The 20,653-nt window shown below is 40.9% G+C and overlaps 2 protein-coding genes across 10 annotated transcripts in view; one reads left to right on the forward strand and one right to left on the reverse strand.

Annotated features, from left to right (window-relative positions):
• Positions 1 to 114: 114 nt before the first annotated feature.
• On the reverse strand, positions 115 to 6,518 carry LOC101118455 (cytochrome c oxidase assembly protein COX11, mitochondrial). Its single transcript, XM_004012381.6, has 4 exons — positions 6,144 to 6,518; positions 3,012 to 3,167; positions 951 to 1,076; positions 115 to 564 (listed from the first exon to the last, which is right to left on the reverse strand). Exons 1-4 carry the CDS (start codon positions 6,492 to 6,494, stop codon positions 349 to 351), a joined length of 849 nt encoding a protein of 282 aa, XP_004012430.2. The 5' UTR covers positions 6,495 to 6,518; the 3' UTR covers positions 115 to 348.
• An 87-nt stretch (positions 6,519 to 6,605) lies between these two features.
• The window catches only part of STXBP4 (syntaxin binding protein 4), a 231,357-nt gene continuing 217,309 nt past the window's right edge, over positions 6,606 to 20,653 (forward strand). For all 9 annotated transcript variants that reach the window (XM_042255232.2, XM_060395091.1, XM_042255231.2 and 6 more), the window contains exon 1: positions 6,606 to 6,645. The gene's annotated coding sequence lies outside the window, so the exon portion shown is untranslated. The remainder of the gene's footprint in view (positions 6,646 to 20,653) is intronic.

The following is a 20,653-nucleotide window of genomic DNA, read 5'->3' on the forward strand; positions in this document are numbered from 1 at the left end:
ATACGGTCAGATTTGAAATAAAAATGTAGTCTTTGGGTAAGCTGTTAGGGCTCAGTGATTACTCTTTTGTTTTGAGCTTTTAAAATAGTGACTGTTTGTAATGAAAATAACCAGTTATTTGAGAAATAATAATAAAAGTTTATTGCTACAAGTACGAAGTGCTGATAACCTATAAGGGGAGCTGAATCAAGTTTCTGCCAACATACATGGTTTCGAGCTGTCATACATTTTAAGTAGGATAAATGAATTGGGAAGAAAAGAACCATCAGTAGATAACATTTAAAACAGAAGGCTTCATATTAGTTTAAATACTTCTCTGAGAAGACAAGGTGCATGATTTTTTAAAAATCACAAATTTGAAGCAGGACTTAGTTGGTGATTTGAATTATAGCCTGGGACTGCCAACTTATGCCCCTCCTTTGCTTCAAAAAAAGTATAAGAAAGAGTGATGAGATCCACATTCACCATTCTTGGATCTTCAGCAAATTCAGGATCAATGTAGAAAAACACTGGCATATCTACTTCCTCTTGTGGATTAAGCCTTTGTTCTTCAAAGCAGAAGCACTGAAAGTTATAGAAAAGTATTCATTAGTATTTCTGTTCTGCTACCTAGAACAGAAACTGTGCTCCATTTATTGGCTTTCATAAGCATACTGTTAATTAAATCTTTAAATTCTATGATAGGATAACAGCACCTTTCATCTCTGATTGACTTTTGCTTTTAAAGATCGAGAATCAGCAAATTCTTCTAATCTTAAAAAAACTGATATCCATATAGTTTGGCTCTCAACCTCTGCATAATTATTATAAGCAATGAAAAAATAGTTTGAATTTTAAAATAAATGAACTTTCAAAAATTTGTATCTTCTAAGAAAACACTGCAGTAAATTTATTACCAAACAATCTCAGGTACTTTGATTACGTTCTGTAACATCTGCATTCAGTTATACCTGTATTTTATTGAAGTACTGTCCAGCTTCAAATGGTACAACATTGTATGTAGAAATTCCGATTACTGGTTTGTCAGTAGGATTCTTAGCTTTATAAAACGCCAGTGCTGTCTCTCCTGGCACTACCTGTTTTAAGGAAAATACACATTATCAACACTTTAAATCTTACAAATCTGCACTCCATACTAAATTAGTCAGTATTTCCATTTCAGACCATAAGACCTAATCTAATTTTAAGAGTCAGCAAAATAAAATAATGAATGCTACCCAACGTCTGACCTTCAAATGTGACTTGCCTGTTCAGTGGAGAACCGCTGCTCTATTACGCATACATTACGGATTGTTCTCTCGTATGTCTGAAGTCTTGAAGTGATAATCTGCAGATGAAGTTATTTAAAATGTGTCCAAGAACAGCCAAGTCTAACTTCTTAACACTTACTCTGAATATTATATAAACTGACCAAAGATTCTGTTTAGAAAAAGGCTTCCCTTCTCTGGTGACTCAGACGGTAAAGAATCTGCCTACAGTGCAGGAGACCTGGATTCGATCTCTGGGTTGGAAAGATAACCCTGGAGAAACAAATGGCTACCCACTCTAGTATTCTTGCTTGGAGAATTCCATGGACAGAGGAGCGTAGCGGGCTACATACAGTCCACGGGGTTGCAAAGAGTTGGACATGACTGAGTGACTTTCACTTCACTTTTTAGAGAACATTACCAACCTTAAACTTAGTTTACAACCAGAGTAAATTATATGTATAACCAAAGTAAAACTGACTAGATAGGAATTTTATTTAGCCGAAAAGCACTAATACTTTTCTTTTGAGAGAAAATAATGGATAAAATAAATCACAAGCTTTAAAGTACCTGGACACTGACTAGTGTCCTAGGGATGCTCTGCCACATGTACCAGATTAGCCACTGATACCCTGTACACTACTATGTGACTGGAATTGATACTCAGAACCACGATCTTTAACACCCTCACTCACTGAAGAGATTCAGTCAGGATTACTAACCTGGGAAAGCACTATCATTCACAGAGTTTTCCAGTAAGAGTTACAATTAAATTTTTCTGGCTTATTCCTCAGTTCATGAGGTAATTTCAGTTAAATCCTCTAGGCAAGATGTTAAGCAACTTTTAAGGTGCATAGTCTTTCTGAGCTAGAATATAACTTTTTATCATGATTACTTCAAAAATCCCTAAATTTATTTTAAGACATATGGATGCTGCTGCTGCTGCTGCTATGTCACTTCTGTCGTGTCCGACTCTGCGACCCCATAGACGGCAGCCCACCAGGCTCCCCCGTCCCTGGGATTCTCCAGGCAAGAACACTGGAGTGCGGTGCCATGTCTTTCTCCAATGCATGAAAGTGAAAAGTGGAAGTGAAGTCGCTCAGTCGTGTCCGACCCTCAGCAACCCCATAGACTGCAGCCTTCCAGGCTCCTTCGTCCATGGGATTTTCCAGGCCGGAGGACTGGAGTGGGGTGCCATTGCCTTCTCCGATATCATCTCTACCTGGGGTAAATAAGTTTAAGTGTTGGTCACTCAGTTGTGTCTGACTCTTTGAAACCCCGACTAGCCCTCCAGGCTCCTCTGTTCATGGGATTCTCCAGGCAAGAAAGAATACTGGAGTGGGTAGCCATTCCCTTATTCAGGGGATCTTCGTGCCCCAGGGATCAAGCCTGGGTCTCCTGCATTGCAGACATATTTTTTACTGTCTGACGCATCAGGACAGCTGTTCCGACTCTCAAGATTGGTGACCAGAGAACTTTTTAGTGAACTCTTAATATGATTCTAATAAAAATAGGACATTTTCCATTGCTCCAAAGTGACTTATTATGACGCCAAATAACTTAAAAGAATATTTTGTTACATTAAATGTAGTGCACTGTCAAAAAGTAGTCTGTGGGAATAAAAGAATTACAGTAATGGAATCTGTCAGTATTCTGAAATTAAGTTTAGATGAGTGTTTCCTAAATTGTGAAACAGTAAGTGAAGAAAGAATCAATCTTTAAATTGGAAAAAGCAATCTTTTAAACATTGTTTTAAGTACTTACATATATTTCTGTTTGCTGAGGTCTAAAGTTCCACTGGAGACTTGCGTGCACATCTGCATTAAAGGTGATTTTAATGATGCGATCCTTAACAGGTACCATGTTTTCAATCTGGTCTGATGCATGACCTGCTGCTGCTGATCCTCCAAGTCCAGTAGTCTAGGAAAAGATAACAAGGCATAATATGCTATACAAAAGTACAATAGTTTTAGGTGCTGATGACCTATTTACTGGATGAAACAAAATAATCCAGTAGTAGCAAGGTTTATATACTATCACTGACCATTTCCTATGAATGTGCTAATGATTTGACCACTTTCCGGGTGTCAAGGTTCTATATATGTTAAAGTCATATTTTTCTGTAATAACCTGGTTGTAAAAATGATCAAAAATGAATCATCTGAAAGAGAATAGACTCTGCACTGATAACAGAGCTCTGAATTTTTAGCTGAACTTTTCATTAAACATCTTTCTCCTTATTTTATATTTTATAACTACTATTATGAACAGAAATAAAATATACCCACAATGCTGTCATTTCAATAAAACTATTTAATTCCATTTTCCACATTCTTATCTAGTCCTTTTCTGTATCATAACTTTTAGTGTAAGATTAGTTTGTAAATTCACTTCTATAGTCTGCTTTCCTCAAGCATCGTTAAGTATTTTGCCATGTTGGTAAAATGTTTCTGTAAATGTTTTCTGTATTTTTTGGTACTGTACAGCTTTTACATAGTATCATCAGTTAATCAGAGAACCTGATCTCTTTGGTCACTCAGTGGACTAATCATAAGGCATCAGGATAATCTGTATCTGACACTTCTTGCCTATCTTCATTGCTGTTATTTCCTTATCAGAGATGCTTAAAAAAAAATCCTTACTTCCAGGGTCATCATTCTTCTGATGCTTGAGGTTGCCAGAATTCTGGTCTCCGGATAATTAATCTGTTACTATACTGGGAAAAAAATACCAAATTTGAGGCTATGGAAGACTCCCAGCAAAATACAGTACTACTACCTCAGCTTGTTAAACAAGTCAGTCAGCTTCACTAAACTGCCACGCATTATGAAGCTACATTATAACCCTACGAAACACATCAGAGGGCAAGCCTTTATTTACCCTGGTTTAATCAGAGGGCAAGCCTATTCTTCTGTTCAAGAAGGCTACGTTTTAAGATGTAACTTGTTTCTGAAGAACCTGAGTCACTTGACTGTTTTCTTTCTGACAGTCTTTGAATACAGTCTTCAAATTAGTGTGATGATTTGCAAAATTAAACAAGAATAGAAAAAAGGCCCTGAAAAGAAAATGTCCTATGCTCCAGTCTAGTTCTGTCACTAAGTAGCTCCAAAAACTCAATTTTACTTTCTTTGGGCTACGGAGGGAGGTGGGAGGGGGGTTCATGTTTGGGAACACATGTAAGAATTAAAGATTTTAAAATTTAAGAAAAAAATAAATGAGCTCGGTGTATGAAGTGGTTTACATAATCCCTTATTTTTGGCTCTGAAGTTCTGTGATTCCAAAAATTAAAAGATGTTCTTTTGGAAGTGTCACTACTGAACATCCAACTGTGATTTAAGTTTAGGATTACAAACCACAATAGATTTTTACTTTCCTGCCCTGCACTTTCATCCATGTGAATGAAATTTGTCATTTCAGTTTGGGGCAGGGTTTCTCAATCTTGGCACTAATGACACTTTGGATAGGATAATTCTTTGTTTTTTTTGGTGGGGGAGGGGGAGGGGTTTGTTCTCTGCAGTGCTGGATGTTTAGCAGCATCCCTTAACCTCTACCTACTAGGCAGCACCCTCCCCCTGCACCTCCCAGGTTATAGCAACTAAAATGTCTTCAGATATTGTTAAATATTCCCTGGAAAATAAAATCACCCACCCACCTCCCCCGTCCATGCCCCGTGGTTTGGGGAGATCTACACTAGATGTTTTGGATTCAGTTCTGTTTATGATTTCATCAGTGGTAGTTTGGGGATTCATGCTTGGTCCAGGCTAGCTTGTGATGAACATTAACTCACATTCTACACTCATCCTCCAGCAATCAAGCCACTGCCCCTTCCCATATAAATGCTGATATTAAGAGATTAACAAGTCCTTTAGATTCTGGTTTCAATATTATTGGTGACTCCGATGTACAGCAAAGTTTGGGAACCTGCTATTACTCACTTAGTGAATGAACCCAAAGTGTAGCTCTCATTCATGGCACGGTTTTAAAACAGAAATTCCTGGACCCTACCCAGGTCTCCTAATCAGAATCTCTGGGGTAGGGAAGCCCTGATGTGTTTAAGAAGCTCCATGGGTGACCTAATGCCCAAAGCAGCAAACTGCTGCTTAAGAACTTAGCAGAACATGTATATGTAACAGGTGAAGTAGCCCTGTGCCTGCGGTTCCCAAACATTAAGTCTGCATCACAATCTGCTAGGGAACTTATTAAAATACACATTGCTGGGCCCTGCCCGCCAGAATTCCTGATTACACAGTTCTGGAGTTGGATCCAACAATCAGTACTCAAGTTCCCCTCTCAGGTAATGATGCTGCTGCTCGTGGGAGGGTCCGCCCTTTGAAAACCATTGCACTAGAGTTTCTGATCTAAAAGGGAGCCCGGAGGAAGGACATTACAGTTACATATTAACAAAGGGGAAAAAACTCGAAGTCCTAAACCATCTATACAAAGTCCTAAATCACAGTAGTTTGTACAGATAAAAAGCTACTCCCAGTTTACGTAGAAGTAGCAAGCAAACTCCCGTTTCCAGGCTTAACCTTTGCACAGAACCTGCATGTGTTTCACAGAGGGAATGTATGAACATAAATTACATTTTAAAAGCAGGCAGGCGTGTGAGCAGCAGGACATTGCTGGATACAGGAGTGTAGACTGCAGACCTTTCGGGTGGTAGCTCTGAGAGCAAGGAATTTCACTCGGCAGTGGGGTACGGGCAAGAACACAAGAGCTCGAGTTGGACCGGCAGCTCTGTCACTAGCTTTCTTGATGAACTTCAAGGCCCGTTTTCCTCGGGGAGGTCATTTCGGGCAGTCCTCCACCGGGCCCCGCGGAGCCTCGCGGTCTAGGGAGCCGCCCCGGCCCTCCGCCCCTCCAGCAGGGCCGCCGGGCGGGCCGCGCCAGCCCTACCTGGCAGTAGAGCCGGTAAAGGGGCACGGCGGCGTAGGACGCGCCCAGCATGCCCACCGCCGCCGCGGCCACGTAGGTGAGGACCGTCCTGTTCCGCCGCCGCCAGTCCTCCTCCTGCGAGCGCGTGTAGGGGTTCGTGCTCTTCGGCCGCCGAGCCGGCTGCTCCGCCGGGCTCGGGCGCCTCCATGTCCCAAGCCGCCTCAGCCCCTGCTCAGTGCCCGCCGGCCCGCTCCTCCCCGGCCGGAGACACGGCTCTGCCCTCTCGGCAGCCCAGGTTGGGCGCCCAAGGTGGCTCCAAGGCCACCCGCAGAACACGACGCGCCTGCAAGCCGGACGCCAGAGCCCTCCCATGACGCCCGGAAAGCGCGCCCGCCTGTCAGGGGCAGGGGGCCGGGTCTCGCGAGGCCTCCTCGGTCTCGCGAGCTCTGGGTTGAGCCCGCCGCTGCCTAGGCTACGGTTCTCAGCCGCTTTTGCGGTCGGGCTACGGAGGCCGGGTGGCCGGGTAAGTTCGCGATTTTGTTAATAACTGTTCCTCCCACTTCGCTGTCCTCCAGTATTTGTTTAACTTACTTTCAGGAAAACGCCTCGCGCTCCTCCGCCTGCACTCCCTCATCACATGGCTTGTGTCCCTGAAATTTCCAGCCGCCAGCAGGCTTTGTCTCGCCCTGGCGCGGCCGTGTCCCGCGCGGGCCCTTGGTGGCCGGTCCGCTATCAGTGTCCTGGGTTTGGACAGGGAAGCCTTCCTGCGTCAACCACAGCCCGCTTGGACCCTCGCACACCTTTATTTCCTCAGCTCCTGGGAATCGGCTTCTGTCGGTCTCCTGTCCCTTAACCACTTGTCCAGTGAAAATTAACCAGTTCTGGGGCGAGAGAGACGTCGCCAGACTGGTTTTTGAGAGGATGGTGACCGGGCTGTGAGGATCATTTAAGGGGGGTTTGAAGGGAATGGACTGCTTATCTTGAAAAATAAACGCACGGGAGATGTAATAGCTTTTTTCAGTTGTCTTACAGACCAAACTGGGGCGGAAGGCATAGCCGATTTTTCCGTAATGAAAGGAAGCATCTTGCAAGGAACTATGAGATCAGATTCCGAGGTTACACAAGTCTTTTTTCAGTTGTCCTACAGACCAAACTGGGGCGGAAGGCATAGCCGATTTTTCCGTAATGAAAGGAAGCATCTTGCAAGGAACTATGAGATCAGATTCCGAGGTTACACAAGTCTAGATTCACCCGGGTCCTCACTGTGGCCTTGTGTCCTTAGGCCAGTTGTTTGACCTCTTTAAAACTTAGCGGCCTTACTTGTAAAATAAAAATCGTAACAGTATATATGAAGATATGCATGTGAAGTGATTTTCACAGTGTAAACATTTAGTGAACGTTAGTCTTTACTGCTAATGTCCAGAGTAGTTATAATTATCCCCATTTTGTGGATGAAAAAACTGAAATCCTGAGAAGTTATATGACTTCAAATCATTCAACATTTATTGTACTATTGTGGGCCAGACATTGTTCTACCTACTGGGGCTACAGCACAGAGAAAGTCAAAGAAGATCACTTATAGAATGTGTCCTTTTACTGAAGGAACTCAGGAGAAAGGCAAGTAACAGATACACAAGAATTTCAGATAACAATCAGTACAGTGTGATTGAAAGTCAAGAGGAGGGGCACTAAAGAAAGGTCTATTTGAGCCTAGTCCTGGGTGATGATAAAGAGCAACCTACCAATGACAATTCTAAGTCATGCAAAGGCGATTAGGCAAGAAAGAGCTACTTACCACTGGAAAACAAAAAGGAGGCCATTGTGAGCAGGAGAAATGGGCCAGGTAATAGTGCCTTTTAGGCCATGTCCAAGGTTTATATTTTTTAAAACTTACTTTTAACTGGAGTATCCAGGGTTTGTATTTTATTCTAAAAATAATATGAAGCTTACAAGTGAAATCTGATTCACAGTTTTAAAAAGATACTGGTTTTGGAATGCAGAGTGGACTAAGGGGAAGGGAGCAAAAAGGAAAATAGAACAGTTAGGAGGCAATTGCAGTAGTCCAGGTGAGTGATGATGGTCACCTTGAAAGAGTAATTGATTAACTTGTGGTCACATGGCCAGAAAATTACAAACAAAAAATAAATAAATAAAAAGTATCTTCTGACTCTTCTACTTTGCACAAAAATTTCAAGATTCTTTCATTCTGAAAATTTATTCTTGTGTTATGAGAACATTTGCCAGTTTTGTTTTTTTTTTTCATCTGTAACTACCTTAGTTCTTACACCAGACTGTCATCTCTTTTAGGTTGAAAACGTGTCATATTTTAAATTCCTTACAGCATAGACTCAAACCCCATGCAACTGTTAATGTCACTGAAACCAACAAAGCATTCCCTTTGACCATTCTTTTTTTCCAGGCAACCCTTCAATGTATCAACAGGTAGCAGCATAAATTTGTCAATAATAATGTCTTTGTTTTGGATTTTTATTTATAATTAGTGGCAAATGAGATTACTCTTTTCCAAGGTACAGTAATCTTGGTAGCAGTAGAACAGTATTGACTGCAGTTCTTAATGAGCCTGAATATGTTTGTGACGTTGCATAAATCATTCTGATAACTAATGCTAAGTAGTGGCTTCTACCATGAATGAAATGGGGACACCTTAGGCAAGGCTAGTGTAGCCCTTTCCTGCAGGGAGAGATGTTTATTTCAAACTTAAAACATCAAGGACGGGACTGACATCTCAGACTTGGCACCTTTAATTTGTAATATCATTTTTTAGCAATAAATAATTGAATCTTATGAACCCTTTCTACTTACCTATGATCATGTCCAATTTTACATAGTAGGTAAAAGAGTAGGTTATTTTTCATACAAACCATTTAGGAGAGGTGACAGTTGAGTGAAATAGGTGAAGGTAGGAAAAGAAGGAAAAATGGGAAAAAAATGGTTTGATAGTCATAATGCTTTCTTATCTGATTATTGGTTTCTTAGGCTTTCTGAAGATGCAAAGATTATAAAGATGTATTGTTTTTAAAATTCAGTTTGTAATTACATTTTTTAGTATCTTTACCATGTGTCTAGTATGTTTACTGTGTTTAGTATGTTTTCTGCTTAGTGCACGATAGTGGCATGAAGTTCTCTCAGTAAGTCTTAATATGCTAGTTTCTTATTTCCTGGCAGCTTCCTTTAAATAACATGTTTGAAAGGCGGCTCCATTTAAAAGGTCTTGAATAAGTTTATATGATTGTCAGTTAAGGTGAAATGAAAACAGAAGTCATTTATCAGTAAAAGGCATTTTTTTTCATATTTTATTTTATTCTTATTTTTACTTTGCAATATTGTATTGGTTTTGCCATTCATCAACATGAATCCACCACGGGTGTACATGTGTTCCCAATCATGAACCCCCCTTCCACCTCCCTCCCCATACCATCTCTCTAGGTCATCCCAGTGCACCAGCCCTAGGCATCCTGTATCATGCATCGAACCTAGACTGGCGATTTGTTTCTTATATGATATTATACGTTTCAATGCCATTCTCCCCAATCATCCCACCCTCTCCCTCTCCCACAGAGTCCAAAAGACTGTTCTATACATCTGTGTCTCTTTTGCTGTCTCACATACAGGGTTACCGTTACCATCTTTTAAATTCCATATATATGCGTTAGTATACTTTATTGGTGTTTTTCTTTCTGGCTTACTTCACTCTGTATAATAGGCTCCATTTTCATCCATTTCATTAGAACTGATTCAAATGTATTCTTTTTAATGGCTGAGTAATACTCCATCGTGTATATGTACCACAGCTTTCTTATCCATTCATCTGCTGATGGACGTCTACGTTGCTTCCATGTCCTGGCTATTATAAACAGTGCTGCAATGAACAGTGGGGTACACATGTCTCTTTCAATTCTGGTATCCTCTGTGTGTATGTCCAGCAGTGGCATTTTTTTTTTTTTCAAGTAATGGTCTTCAAGATCAGTACCAGCCTCATGGGTTTGTGAACTATGCAGTCAGTCACACAGGGCCTTGCTCTTAAACAGGCCCCTTACTTAGTTGGACCATGTACTTAGTTTAATGCTCTGCTGGCACTATCTTGAAGTTGTTAATAATTTTTTTTTTTTACAAGGAGCTTTACATTTTCATTTTGTACTGTCCCCTTCCCCCAGATTGATTGTATCTCAGATGACCTGACCAACATTTTGACATAATTCAGGCTAGGGTTCAGTCAGCCTACCTAGAGTAAGCAAAAGTTAAAGATAAGAGATAAGACAAAAAGCAAATGCAGATCTTCTGAGAATAGTCAGATTGTATGAAATAAGATCAAGCAAAAATTCATATTCCTTACAATGACCCCTAAGATTCTAAGACCCTACCTGCTTCTCTGACTTCATTTTTCTCTCCCCATCCACCATGATACTGCCACACTCTTTGCTCTGTAAACACTCCAAACTTTTTGCTGCCTGATACCTGTTCTCCACCTGAAATACTGGGTCCCTCTTTTGCTCCTGGCTCATCTATTATGTGGATCTTAGCTGGAATTTAAATTAACTCTCCTCTGTCTAGTCACGTATGATCTGTTGCCTTTCGGTATCTGAAACTAGCTCATGTTTTTCCCGTTTTTATTATCTCCCAATGGAACATGTATATGCCATTAAAGCACAGGCCTTGGCTTGTTAGGCATACTGTAATAAGCATTTAGCACAAAGGGGAACATAGGATAGCGTTGCTTACCAAACAGAGGGCAGTCAGTCTCAGGAAACCTGTGTGAGCAGTGAGCTGTTAGTCTAATGATCTCCTTTCAAGAAGCCTAGGACTGCTTCTTTGAACCAATTATCTGCTGTTTTCCCACTGGTTTGGGCTGTGGCTTGCATGTTGCTATCCTTGCAACTCCAAGACAAATGAGTTTCACTGCTGATGGGCTTCAGTTTAGTTCAGTTGCTCAGTCATGTCCGACTCTTTGCGATCCCATGGACTGCAGCATGCCAGGCCTCCCTGTCCATCACCAGCTCTCGGAGTTTACTCACACTCATGTCCGTTGAATCAGTGATGCCATCCAACCATCTCATCCTCTGTCATCCCCTTCTTCTGCCGCCTTCAGTCTTTCCCAGCATCAGAGTCTTCAGCTCTTAGCATCAGGTGTCCAAAATATTGGAGTTTCAACTTCAGCATCAGTCCTTCCAATGAATATTCAGGACTGATTTCCTTTAGGATGGACTGGTTGGATCTCCTTGCAGTCCAAGGGATTCTGAAGAGTCTTCTCCAACACCACAGTTCAAAAGCATCAATTCTGCAGTGCTCAGCTTTATAGTCCAACTCTCACATCCATACATGACTACTGGGAAAACCATAGGTTTAACTAGGTGGACCTTTGTTAGCAAAGTAATGTCTCTGCTTTTAAATAAGTGGTCTAGGTTGCTCATAACTTTTCTACCAAGAAGCAAGTGTCTTTTAATTTCATGGCCGCAGTCACCACCTGCAGTGATTTTGGAGCCCCCAGAATAAAGTCTGCCACTGTTTCTGTGTTTCCCCATCTACTTGCCATGAAGTGATGGGACCCGATGCCATGATCTTACTTTTCTGAATGTTGAGCTTTAAGCCAACTTTTTCGCTCCTCTCTTTCACTTTCATCAAGAGGCTCTTTAGTTCTTCTTCTCTTTCCGCATAAGGGTGGTATCATCTGCATATCTGAGGTTATTGGTATTTCTCCCAACAATCTTGATTCCAGCTTGTGCTTCATCCAGCCCAGTGATTCTCATGGTGTACTCTGCATTTCAGTTAAATAAGCAGGATGACAATATACAGCCTTGCTGCTGCTGCTAAGTCGCTTCAGTAGTGTCTGACTCTGTGTGACCTCATAAACGGCAGCCCACCAGGCTCCCCCGTCCCTGGGATTCTCCAGGCAAGAACACTGGAGTGGGTCCTTCTCCAATGCATGATAGTGAAAAGTGAAAGTGAAGTCACTTAGTCGTGTCTGACTTAGCGACCCCATGGACTGCAGCCTACCAGGCTCCTCAGTCCATGAGATTTTCCAGGAAAGAGTACTGGAGTGGGGTGCCACTGCCTTCTCCAATATGGCCTTGACATACCCCTTCCCTGATTTGGAACCAGTCTGTTGTTCTATGTCCAGTTCTAACTATTGCTTCTTGACCTCCATACAGATTTCTCAGGAGGCAGGTCAGGTGGTCTGGTATTCCCATCTCTTGAAGAATTTTCCATAGTTTATTGTGATCCACACGGTCAAAGGCTTTGGCATAGTCAGTAAAACTGAAGTAGATGTTTTTCTGGAACTCTCTTGCTTTTTTGATGATCCAGCAGATGTTTGCAGTTTGATGTCTGGTTCCTCTGCCTTTTCTGAATCCAGCTTGAACATCTGGAAGTTCACGGGTCATGTACTGTTGAAGCCTGGCTTGGAGAATTTTGAGCATTACCTTACTAGCGTGTGAGATGAGTACAATTGTGTGATAGTTTGAACATTCTTTGGCATTGCCTTTCTTTGGGGTTGGAATGACAATTGACCTTTTCCAGTCCTGTGGCCACTGCTGAGTTTTCCAAATTTATTGGCATATTGAGTGCAGCACTTTCACAGCATCATCTTTTAGGATTTGAAATAACTCAACTGGAATGCCATCATCTCCATTAGTTTTGCTCTAGTGATGCTTCCCAAGGCCCACTTGACTTCACATTCCAGGATGTCTGGCTCTAGGTGAGTGATCGCAGCATAGTGATTATCTGAGATGTGAAGTTCTTTTGTATATAGTTCTGTGTATTTTTGGGGACTCTTCTTAATATCTTCTGCTTCTGTTAGGTCCATACTATTTCTGTCCTTTATTGTGCCCATCTTTGCGTGCAAAGTTCCCTTGGTATCTCTAATTTTCTTGAAGAGAACTCTAGCCTTTCCCATTCTGTTGTTTTTCTCTGTATCTGCATTGACCACTGAGGAAGGCTTTCTTATCTCTCCTTACTAATCTTTGGAACTCTGCATTCAGATGGGTGCTTGGGTTCTTGAAAATCTAAGAAAAGAATGCAGCACCTAGGCGAATATTGCCTTTGGGTAGAAAATAAAGGAGATAGTAAAATAACCCTTTGATCAATCATTTGTATCTTGATTTCCAGAAACCTTTCTGCCATTTTAAAAAGATCAGTTAGTCTCCCCCAGGGAAGGGAGTCCTTCCTGCTCTCTACCAATGTTCTTAAAGACCCTTGCCATCGTGCAGTGGCGAAGTGAAGGGAAGTGAAGTGGAGTGGCTCAGTTTTGTCCGACTCTTTGTGACCCCATGGACTGCAGCCTACCGGGCTCCTCCATCCATGGGATTTTCCAGGCAAGAATTCTGGAGTGGGTAGCCATTTCCCTCTCCAGGGGAACTTCCTGACCGAGGGATCAAACCTGGGTCTCCTGCATTGTTGGCAGACACTTTACCGTCTGAGCCACAAGGGAAGCAGTGGCTAGGTCACGTCTAACTCTTTGTGACCGCAGCATGAACTGCAGCATGCCAGGCTTCTCTGTCCTTCACCATCTCACGGAGTGTCATGTCCATTGAGTTGGTGATGCCATTCCAGCTATCTCATTCTCTGTCTCTCCTTTCTCTTCTTGCCCTCAATCTTGCCCTGCATCAGGGTCTTTTCCAGTGAGTTGGCTCTTCACATCAGGTGGCCAAAGATTGGAGCTTCAACATCAGTCCTGCCAATGAATATTCAGGGTTGATTTCCTTTAGAATTGATTGCTTTGCTCTCCATGCTGTCCAAGGGACTCTTAAGAATCTTCTCCAACTCCACAGCACAAAAGCATCAGTTCTGCCTGATCCAGCTCTCACATCCATACATGACTGCTTGAAAAATTGTAGCTTTGACTAGATGAACTTTTGTTAGCAAAATAATGTCTCTGCTTTTAACATGCTGTCTAGGTTTGTCATAGCTTTCCTTCCAAGGAGCAAGCTAATTTCAGTCACCATCCACAGTGATTTTGGAGCCCAAGAAAGTAAGGTCTGTCACTATTTCCGTTTTTTTCCCCACCTATTTGCCATGAAGTGATGAGACTGGATGCCATGTTCTTCATTTTTTGAATGTTGAGTTTTAAGTCATCTTTTTCACTCTTCTCTTTCACATTCATCAAGAGGCTCTTTAGTTCCTCTTCACTTTTTGCCATTTGGGTGGTGTCATCTGGATATCCGAGGCTGTTGATTTTTCCAGGCAATCTTTTTTTTTAAGTTATAATTGTTTAATTTTTATTATATTATGATGCTATTGTCATGAATCACACATTCTTTTTCTTATTTATTTATTGAAGGATAATTGCTTTACAGAATTTTTTGGTTTTCTGTCATACATCAACAAGAATCAGCCAAAGGTACACCCACGTTCCCTCCCTCCCATCTTCTTCCCCATCCCAACCTTCAGCCTGTCACAGAGCCCCAGTTTGCGTTTCCTGAGTCATACACCAAATTCCCATTGGCTGTCCATTTTACATATGGTATTGTAAATTTCTTTTTTGTGTGTGTGATTTTATTTTATTTTTTTTTTTTAATTTTAAAATCTTTAATTCTTACATGCGTTCCCAAACATGAACCCCCCTCCCACCTCCCTCCCCATACATATGGTATTGTACATTTCCATGTTACTCTCTCTGTTTCTCCTTGGCTGCCCTGAAAATAAATTCATCAGTGCCATCTCTTTTGTTCAGTTCAGTTTCTCAGTCGTGTCCGACTCAGTCATGTTGCAACCCAGTAGACCACAGCACCCCAGGCCTCCCTGTCCATCACCAACTCATGGAGGTCACTCACACTCATGTCCCTCCAGTTGGTGATACCATCCAACCATCTCATCCTCTGTCGTCCCCTTCTCCTCCTGCCCCCAATCCCTCCCAGCATCAGAGTCTTTTCCAATGAGTCAACTCTTCACATGAGGTGGCCAAAGTACTGGAGTTTCAGCTTTAGCATCATTCCTTCCAAAGAAATCCCAGGGCTGATCTTCAGAATGGACTGGTTGGATCTCCTTGCAGTCCAAGGGACTCTCAAGAGTCTTCTCCAATACCACACTTCAAAAGCATCAATTCTTTGGCGCTCAGCCTTCACAGTCCAACTCTCACATCCATACATGACCACTGGGTAAACCATAGCCTTGACTAAGCGGACCTTAGTCAGCAAAGTAATGTCTCTGCTTTTGAATATGCTGTCTAGGTTGGTCATAACTTTTCTTCCAATGAGTAAACGTCTTTTAATTTCATGGCTGCAGTCACCATCTGCAGTGATTTTGGAGCCCCCCAAAATAAAGTCTGACACTGTTTCCACTCTTTCCCCATCTATTTCCCATGCAGTGATGGGACCAGATGCCATGATCTTCATTTTCTGAATGTTGAGCTTTAAGCCAACTTTTTCACTCTCTTCTTTCACTTTCATCAAGAGGCTTTTTAGTTCCTCCTCACTTTCTGCCATAAGGGTGGTGTCATCTGCATATCTGAGGTTATTGATATTTCTCCTGGCAATCTTGATTCCAGCTTGTGTTTCTTCCAGTCCAGCATTTCTCATGATGTACTCAGCATAGAAGTTAAATAAGCAGGGTGACAATATACAGCCTTGACGTACTCCTTTTCCTATTTGGAACCAGTCTGTTGTTCCATGTCCAGTTCTAACTGTTGCTTCCTGACCTGCATACACATTTCTCAAGACGCAGGTCAGGTGGTCTGGTATTCCCATCTCTTTCAGAATTTTCCACAGTTTATTATGATCCACACAGTCAAAGGCTTTGGCATAGTCAATAAAGCAGACATAGGTGTTTTTTTTTTTCTGGAACTCTCTTGCTTTTCCCATGATCCAGCGGATATTGGCAATTTGATCTCTGGTTCCTCTGCCTTTTCTAAAACCAGCTTGAACATCTGGAATTTCACCATTCACATATTGTTGAAGCCTGACTTGGAGAATTTTGAGCATTATTTCACTATCGTGGGGCTTCCCTGGTGGCTCAGTGGTTAAAGCGTCTGCCTGCAACGTGGGAGACCTGGGTTCAATCCCTGAGTCGGGAAGATCCCCTGGAGAAGGAAATGGCAACCCGCTCCAGTATTCTTGCCTGGATAATCCCATGTACAAAGGAGCTTGGTGGGCTACAGTCCATAGGTTGCAAAGAGTGGGACAGGACTGAGTGACTTCACCTTCACTTTCAATTTCACTATCCTGTGAGAATAGTGCAGTTGTGCGGTAGTGTGAGCATTCTTTCTCATTGCGTTTCTTTGGGATTGGAATGAAAACTGACCTTTTCCAGTTCTGTGGTCACTGCTGAGTTTTCCAAATTTGTTGGCATATTGAGTGCAGCACTTTCACAGCATCATCTTTTAGGTTTTGAAATAGCTCAACTGGAATTTCATTACCTCCACTAGCTTTGTTTGTACTGATGCTTCCTAAGTCCCACTTGACTTCACATTCCAGGATGTCTGGCTCTACACAAGTGATCACATCATCATCGTGATTACCTTGATGGTGAAGATCTTTTTTGTACAGTTCTTCTGTGCATTCTTGCTACCTCTTCTTAATATCTTCTGCTTCTGTTAGGTCCATACCATTTCTGTCCTTTATTGTGCCCATCTTTGCATGAAATGTTCCTTTGGCATCTCTAATCATCTTGAAGACATCTCTAGTCTTTCCCATTCTATTGTTTTCCTCTATTTCTTTGCACTGATCACTGAGGAATGCTTTCTTATCTCTCCTTGCTATTCTTTGGAACTCAGCGTTCAAATGGGTATATCTTTCCTTTCCTCCTTTGCTTTTTGCTTCTCTTCTTTTCACAGCTATTGGTAAAGCCTCCTCAGACAGCCATTTTGCTCTTTTGCATTTCTTTTTCTTGGGGATTGTCTTTATCCCTGCCTCCTGTACAATGTCAGGAACCTCCATCCATAGTTCATCAGGCACTCTATCAGATCTAGTCCCTTAAATCTATTTGCATAGTAATCTAAGCACTTCCATTGCATAATCAGAAGGGATTTGATTTAGGTCATACCTGAATGGTCTAGTGGTTTTCTCCACTTTCTTCAATATAAGTCTCAATTTGGCAATAAGGAGTTCATGATCTGAGCCACAGTCATCTCCCGGTCATGTTTTTGCTGAAATTGTATAGAGCTTCTCCATCTTTGGCCATCTCTTTAGCTTCCATATATATGTGTCAGTATGTGATATTTATATTTCCCTTTCTGACTTATTCACCTGTTTAATAGAGACTACGTTGCAATCTGGATTCCTTTTATTTGTTTTCCTTCTCTTATTGCCCTAGCTAGGACTTCCAAAACTATGTTGAGTAATGGTGGTGAGAGTGGATACCCTTGTCTTGTTCCTATTCTTTAGAGGAATGCTTTCAGTTTTTCACCATTGAGAATAGTTTTTGCTGTGGGCTTTTCATATGTAGCCTTTACTCTGTTGAGGTAGGTTCTTTCTATGCCTATTTTTTGAAGTGTTTTTATCATAAATGGATGCTGAATTTTGTCCAAGATTTTTCTTCATCTATTGAGATGATCATATGGTTTTTATCTTTCAATTTGTTAATATGGTGTATCACTTTGATTGATGTGCATATATTGAGGAATCCTTGCATCCCTGGAATAAACCTGACTTGATCACGGTGGATGAGCTTTTTAATGTATTATTGAATTCTGTTTGCTAGAATTTTGTTGAGGACTTTTGCATCTATGTTCATTAGTGATATTGGCCTGTAATTTCCTTTTTTGGTGTTGTCTTGGCCTGGTTTTGGTATCAGTGTGATTGTGGCTTCTTAGAATCAGTTTGCAAGTGTTCCTTCCTCTGCAATTTTTTGGAAGAGTTTCAGACAAACAGGCATTCACTCTTCTCTAAATGTTTGATGGAATTCCCCTGTGAACCTATCTGGTCCTGGGCTTTTGTATTTTGGGAGAGTTTTGATCTCTGTTTCGATTTCAGTGTTGGTAATTGGGTTGTTCATAATTTCTTTTTCTTCCAGGTTCAGCCTTCAGAGGTTGACCTTTTCTAAGAATCTGTTTATTTCCTCTAGGTTGTCCATTTTATTAGCATATGGTTGCTCATAATGTTCTCTTATGATCCTGTGATTTCTGTGTTTTCTGTTGTGTCGTCTCCTTTTTCATTTCTAATTTGTTGATTTGACTTTTCTCCCTTTTTCCCTGATGAGTCTGGCTAGTGGTTTGTCAGTTTTGTTTGTCTTCTCAAAGAACCAGCTTTTATGTTTGTTAACCTTTGCTATTGTTTCTTTCATTTCTTTTTCATATATTTCTGCTCTCATCTTTATGATTTCTTTCCTTCTGCTGTCTTTGGGGTGTTTTTGTTCTTCTTTCTCCAGCTGCTTTAGTTGTAGAGTTAGGTTATCTATTCAATGCTTTTCTTGTTTCTTGAGGTATGATTGTATTGCTATAAACTTCCCTCTTAGAACTGCTTTTGCTGAATCTCATAGGGTTGGGGTCATCATGTTTTCATTGTCATTTGTTTCTAAGAATCTTTTGGTTTCTTTTCTTACTTCTTCAGTTAGCTTCTTCATTATTTAGTAATGTATTATTTAATCTCCTTGAGTTTGTGTTTTTTGCAGTTTTTTTTTCCCCTGTAGTTGATATCTAGTCTCATAGCATTGTGATCAGAGAATGATCAGAGAATGAAATTGATACAATTTCAATTTTCTTAAATTTACTGAGGTTTGATTTGTGGCCCAAGATGTGGTCTATCCTGGAGAATGTTCCATGTGCACTCGAGAAGAAAGTGTACTCTTCTGCATTTGGATGGAAAGTCCTGAAGATATCAGTTAGGTTCATTTGGTCTAATATTTCATTTAAGGTTTGTATTTCCTTATTGATTTACTGTTTTGATGATCTGTCCATTGGTATAAGTGGGGTGTTAAAGTCCCCTACTGTTACTCTGTTGCTGTCCATTTCCCCTCTTATGCCTGTTACTGCTTGCCTTAGGTATTGAGGTACGCCTATGGGTGCATAAATATTTATAGTTGTTATGTCTTCTTTGTGGATTGATCCCTTGATCATTATGTAGTGTCCTTCTTTGTCTCTTATAATATTCTTTAAAGTCTATTTTGTCTGAAAAAAGGATTGCCACTCAGCTTTCCTTTGGTTTCCATTCACATGGAATATCTTTTCCATCCTTTTACTTTCAATCTGTATGTGTCTTTAGGTCTGAAGTGGGTCTCCTGTAAGCAGCATATACGTGGGTCTTATTTGTTTATCCATTCAGTCAATCTGTATCTTTTGGTTGGTGCATTTAATCCATTTACATTTGAGGTAATTATTGATGCATATGGTCCTATTGGCATTTTCTTGATTGTTTGGGGTTTGTTTTTGTAGGTCTTTCCTTTCTCTTGTGTTTACTGGCTGTGTAAGTCCCTTTAGTATTTGTTGCAGAACTGACTTGGTGGTGCTGAATTCTCTTAACTTCTGATTGTCTGTAAAGCTTTTGAATTCTCCATAAATTTTAAATGAGATCTTTACCATCTGCCAGCAATCTTGATTCCAGCTTGTGATTCATCCAGACCAGTATTTCATATGATGTACCCTGCATATAAGTTAAACAACCCTAGGATTATATAAATATCTAATGCTGTCTCAAAGAATTTCTGCTGTCAGTTGTACAAAGAATTGTCACAATTTCTAAATGCTATTATTTCTTTGTGGGTGTGTGTGTGATGACACATAATGCTGAATCTATAGGTCTAACTTTACAACAAGGAATGTTTACATTTTTAACATTAGTAGGGTGAATTATATGTGCTCACTTGTGTCCGACTCTTTGTGGCCTCCTCGACTGTAGCTCACTGGACTCCTCTGTCTGTGGAAATTTCCAGGGAAAGAATGCTGGAGTGGGTTTTGTAGGGTCAAAAAAATAACCTTTAAAGGTATAAGTGATCTTGTTATTCTCTATATGAAGAAACTAGGGGGCAGAGTGGGTAGGTGGCTGCTCAAAGTCACATGCTCCTAGGCAGCAGAATAGAGCTTAAACTAGTGTGTTTTAACTTTTAGTCCAATCTTTCTCCAATGCACTGCATTTCTAAACAGAATCAGTGGCAAGAAGAATTCCACATTTCTTTTTAAAGAGACTTAATTTCAGACTGTTGGTATTATGAGTCTCTTTGACTAGTCATTTCTTTTGAAATTATAGCAGAAAAAGATATGTTTTATTTATTTGTGTGTGTGTGTGCTGAGTCATGTCCAAATCTTTGTGACCCAATGGACTATAGCCCGTGAGGCTCCTCTGCCCATGGCAAAGATTACCAGAATGGGTTGCCATTTCCTCTTTCAGGGGATCTTCCTGACCCAGGGATTGAACCTGAATCTCCCGCATTGGCAGGCGGATTCTTTACCACTAGTGCCACGGGGAAAGCCCATATTTATTTGTATTTATTTTTACTACTTGCCAAGTTGCTTACAACGCAGTAATCATAAGACATTATTTAAAGAATATAGCAAATTTTCTTTAGCAAACACCAGATCTATGTTATTTTCTCTTTCAGCTTTAAAATTTGCTGGTATTTTAACAAATGTAAATAAAAGAATGACTTAA

Source organism: Ovis aries, chromosome 11, assembly GCF_016772045.2.
Source record: "Ovis aries strain OAR_USU_Benz2616 breed Rambouillet chromosome 11, ARS-UI_Ramb_v3.0, whole genome shotgun sequence".
Taxonomy (NCBI): domain Eukaryota; kingdom Metazoa; phylum Chordata; class Mammalia; order Artiodactyla; family Bovidae; genus Ovis; species Ovis aries.

Bases quoted from the DNA above. Each gene is read 5' to 3' on its own strand.
- LOC101118455 (XM_004012381.6), bottom strand. From the start codon at position 6,494: ATGGGAGGGCTCTGGCGTCCGGCTTGCAGGCGCGTCGTGTTCTGCGGG. The intron at 3,168-6,143 runs GTAGGGCTGGCG...ATCTTTTCCTAG, and splicing joins TTTACCGGCTCTACTGCCAG to ACTACTGGACTTGGAGGATC. The intron at 1,077-3,011 runs GTAAGTACTTAA...TCCTTAAAACAG, and splicing joins CTCAGCAAACAGAAATATAT to GTAGTGCCAGGAGAGACAGC.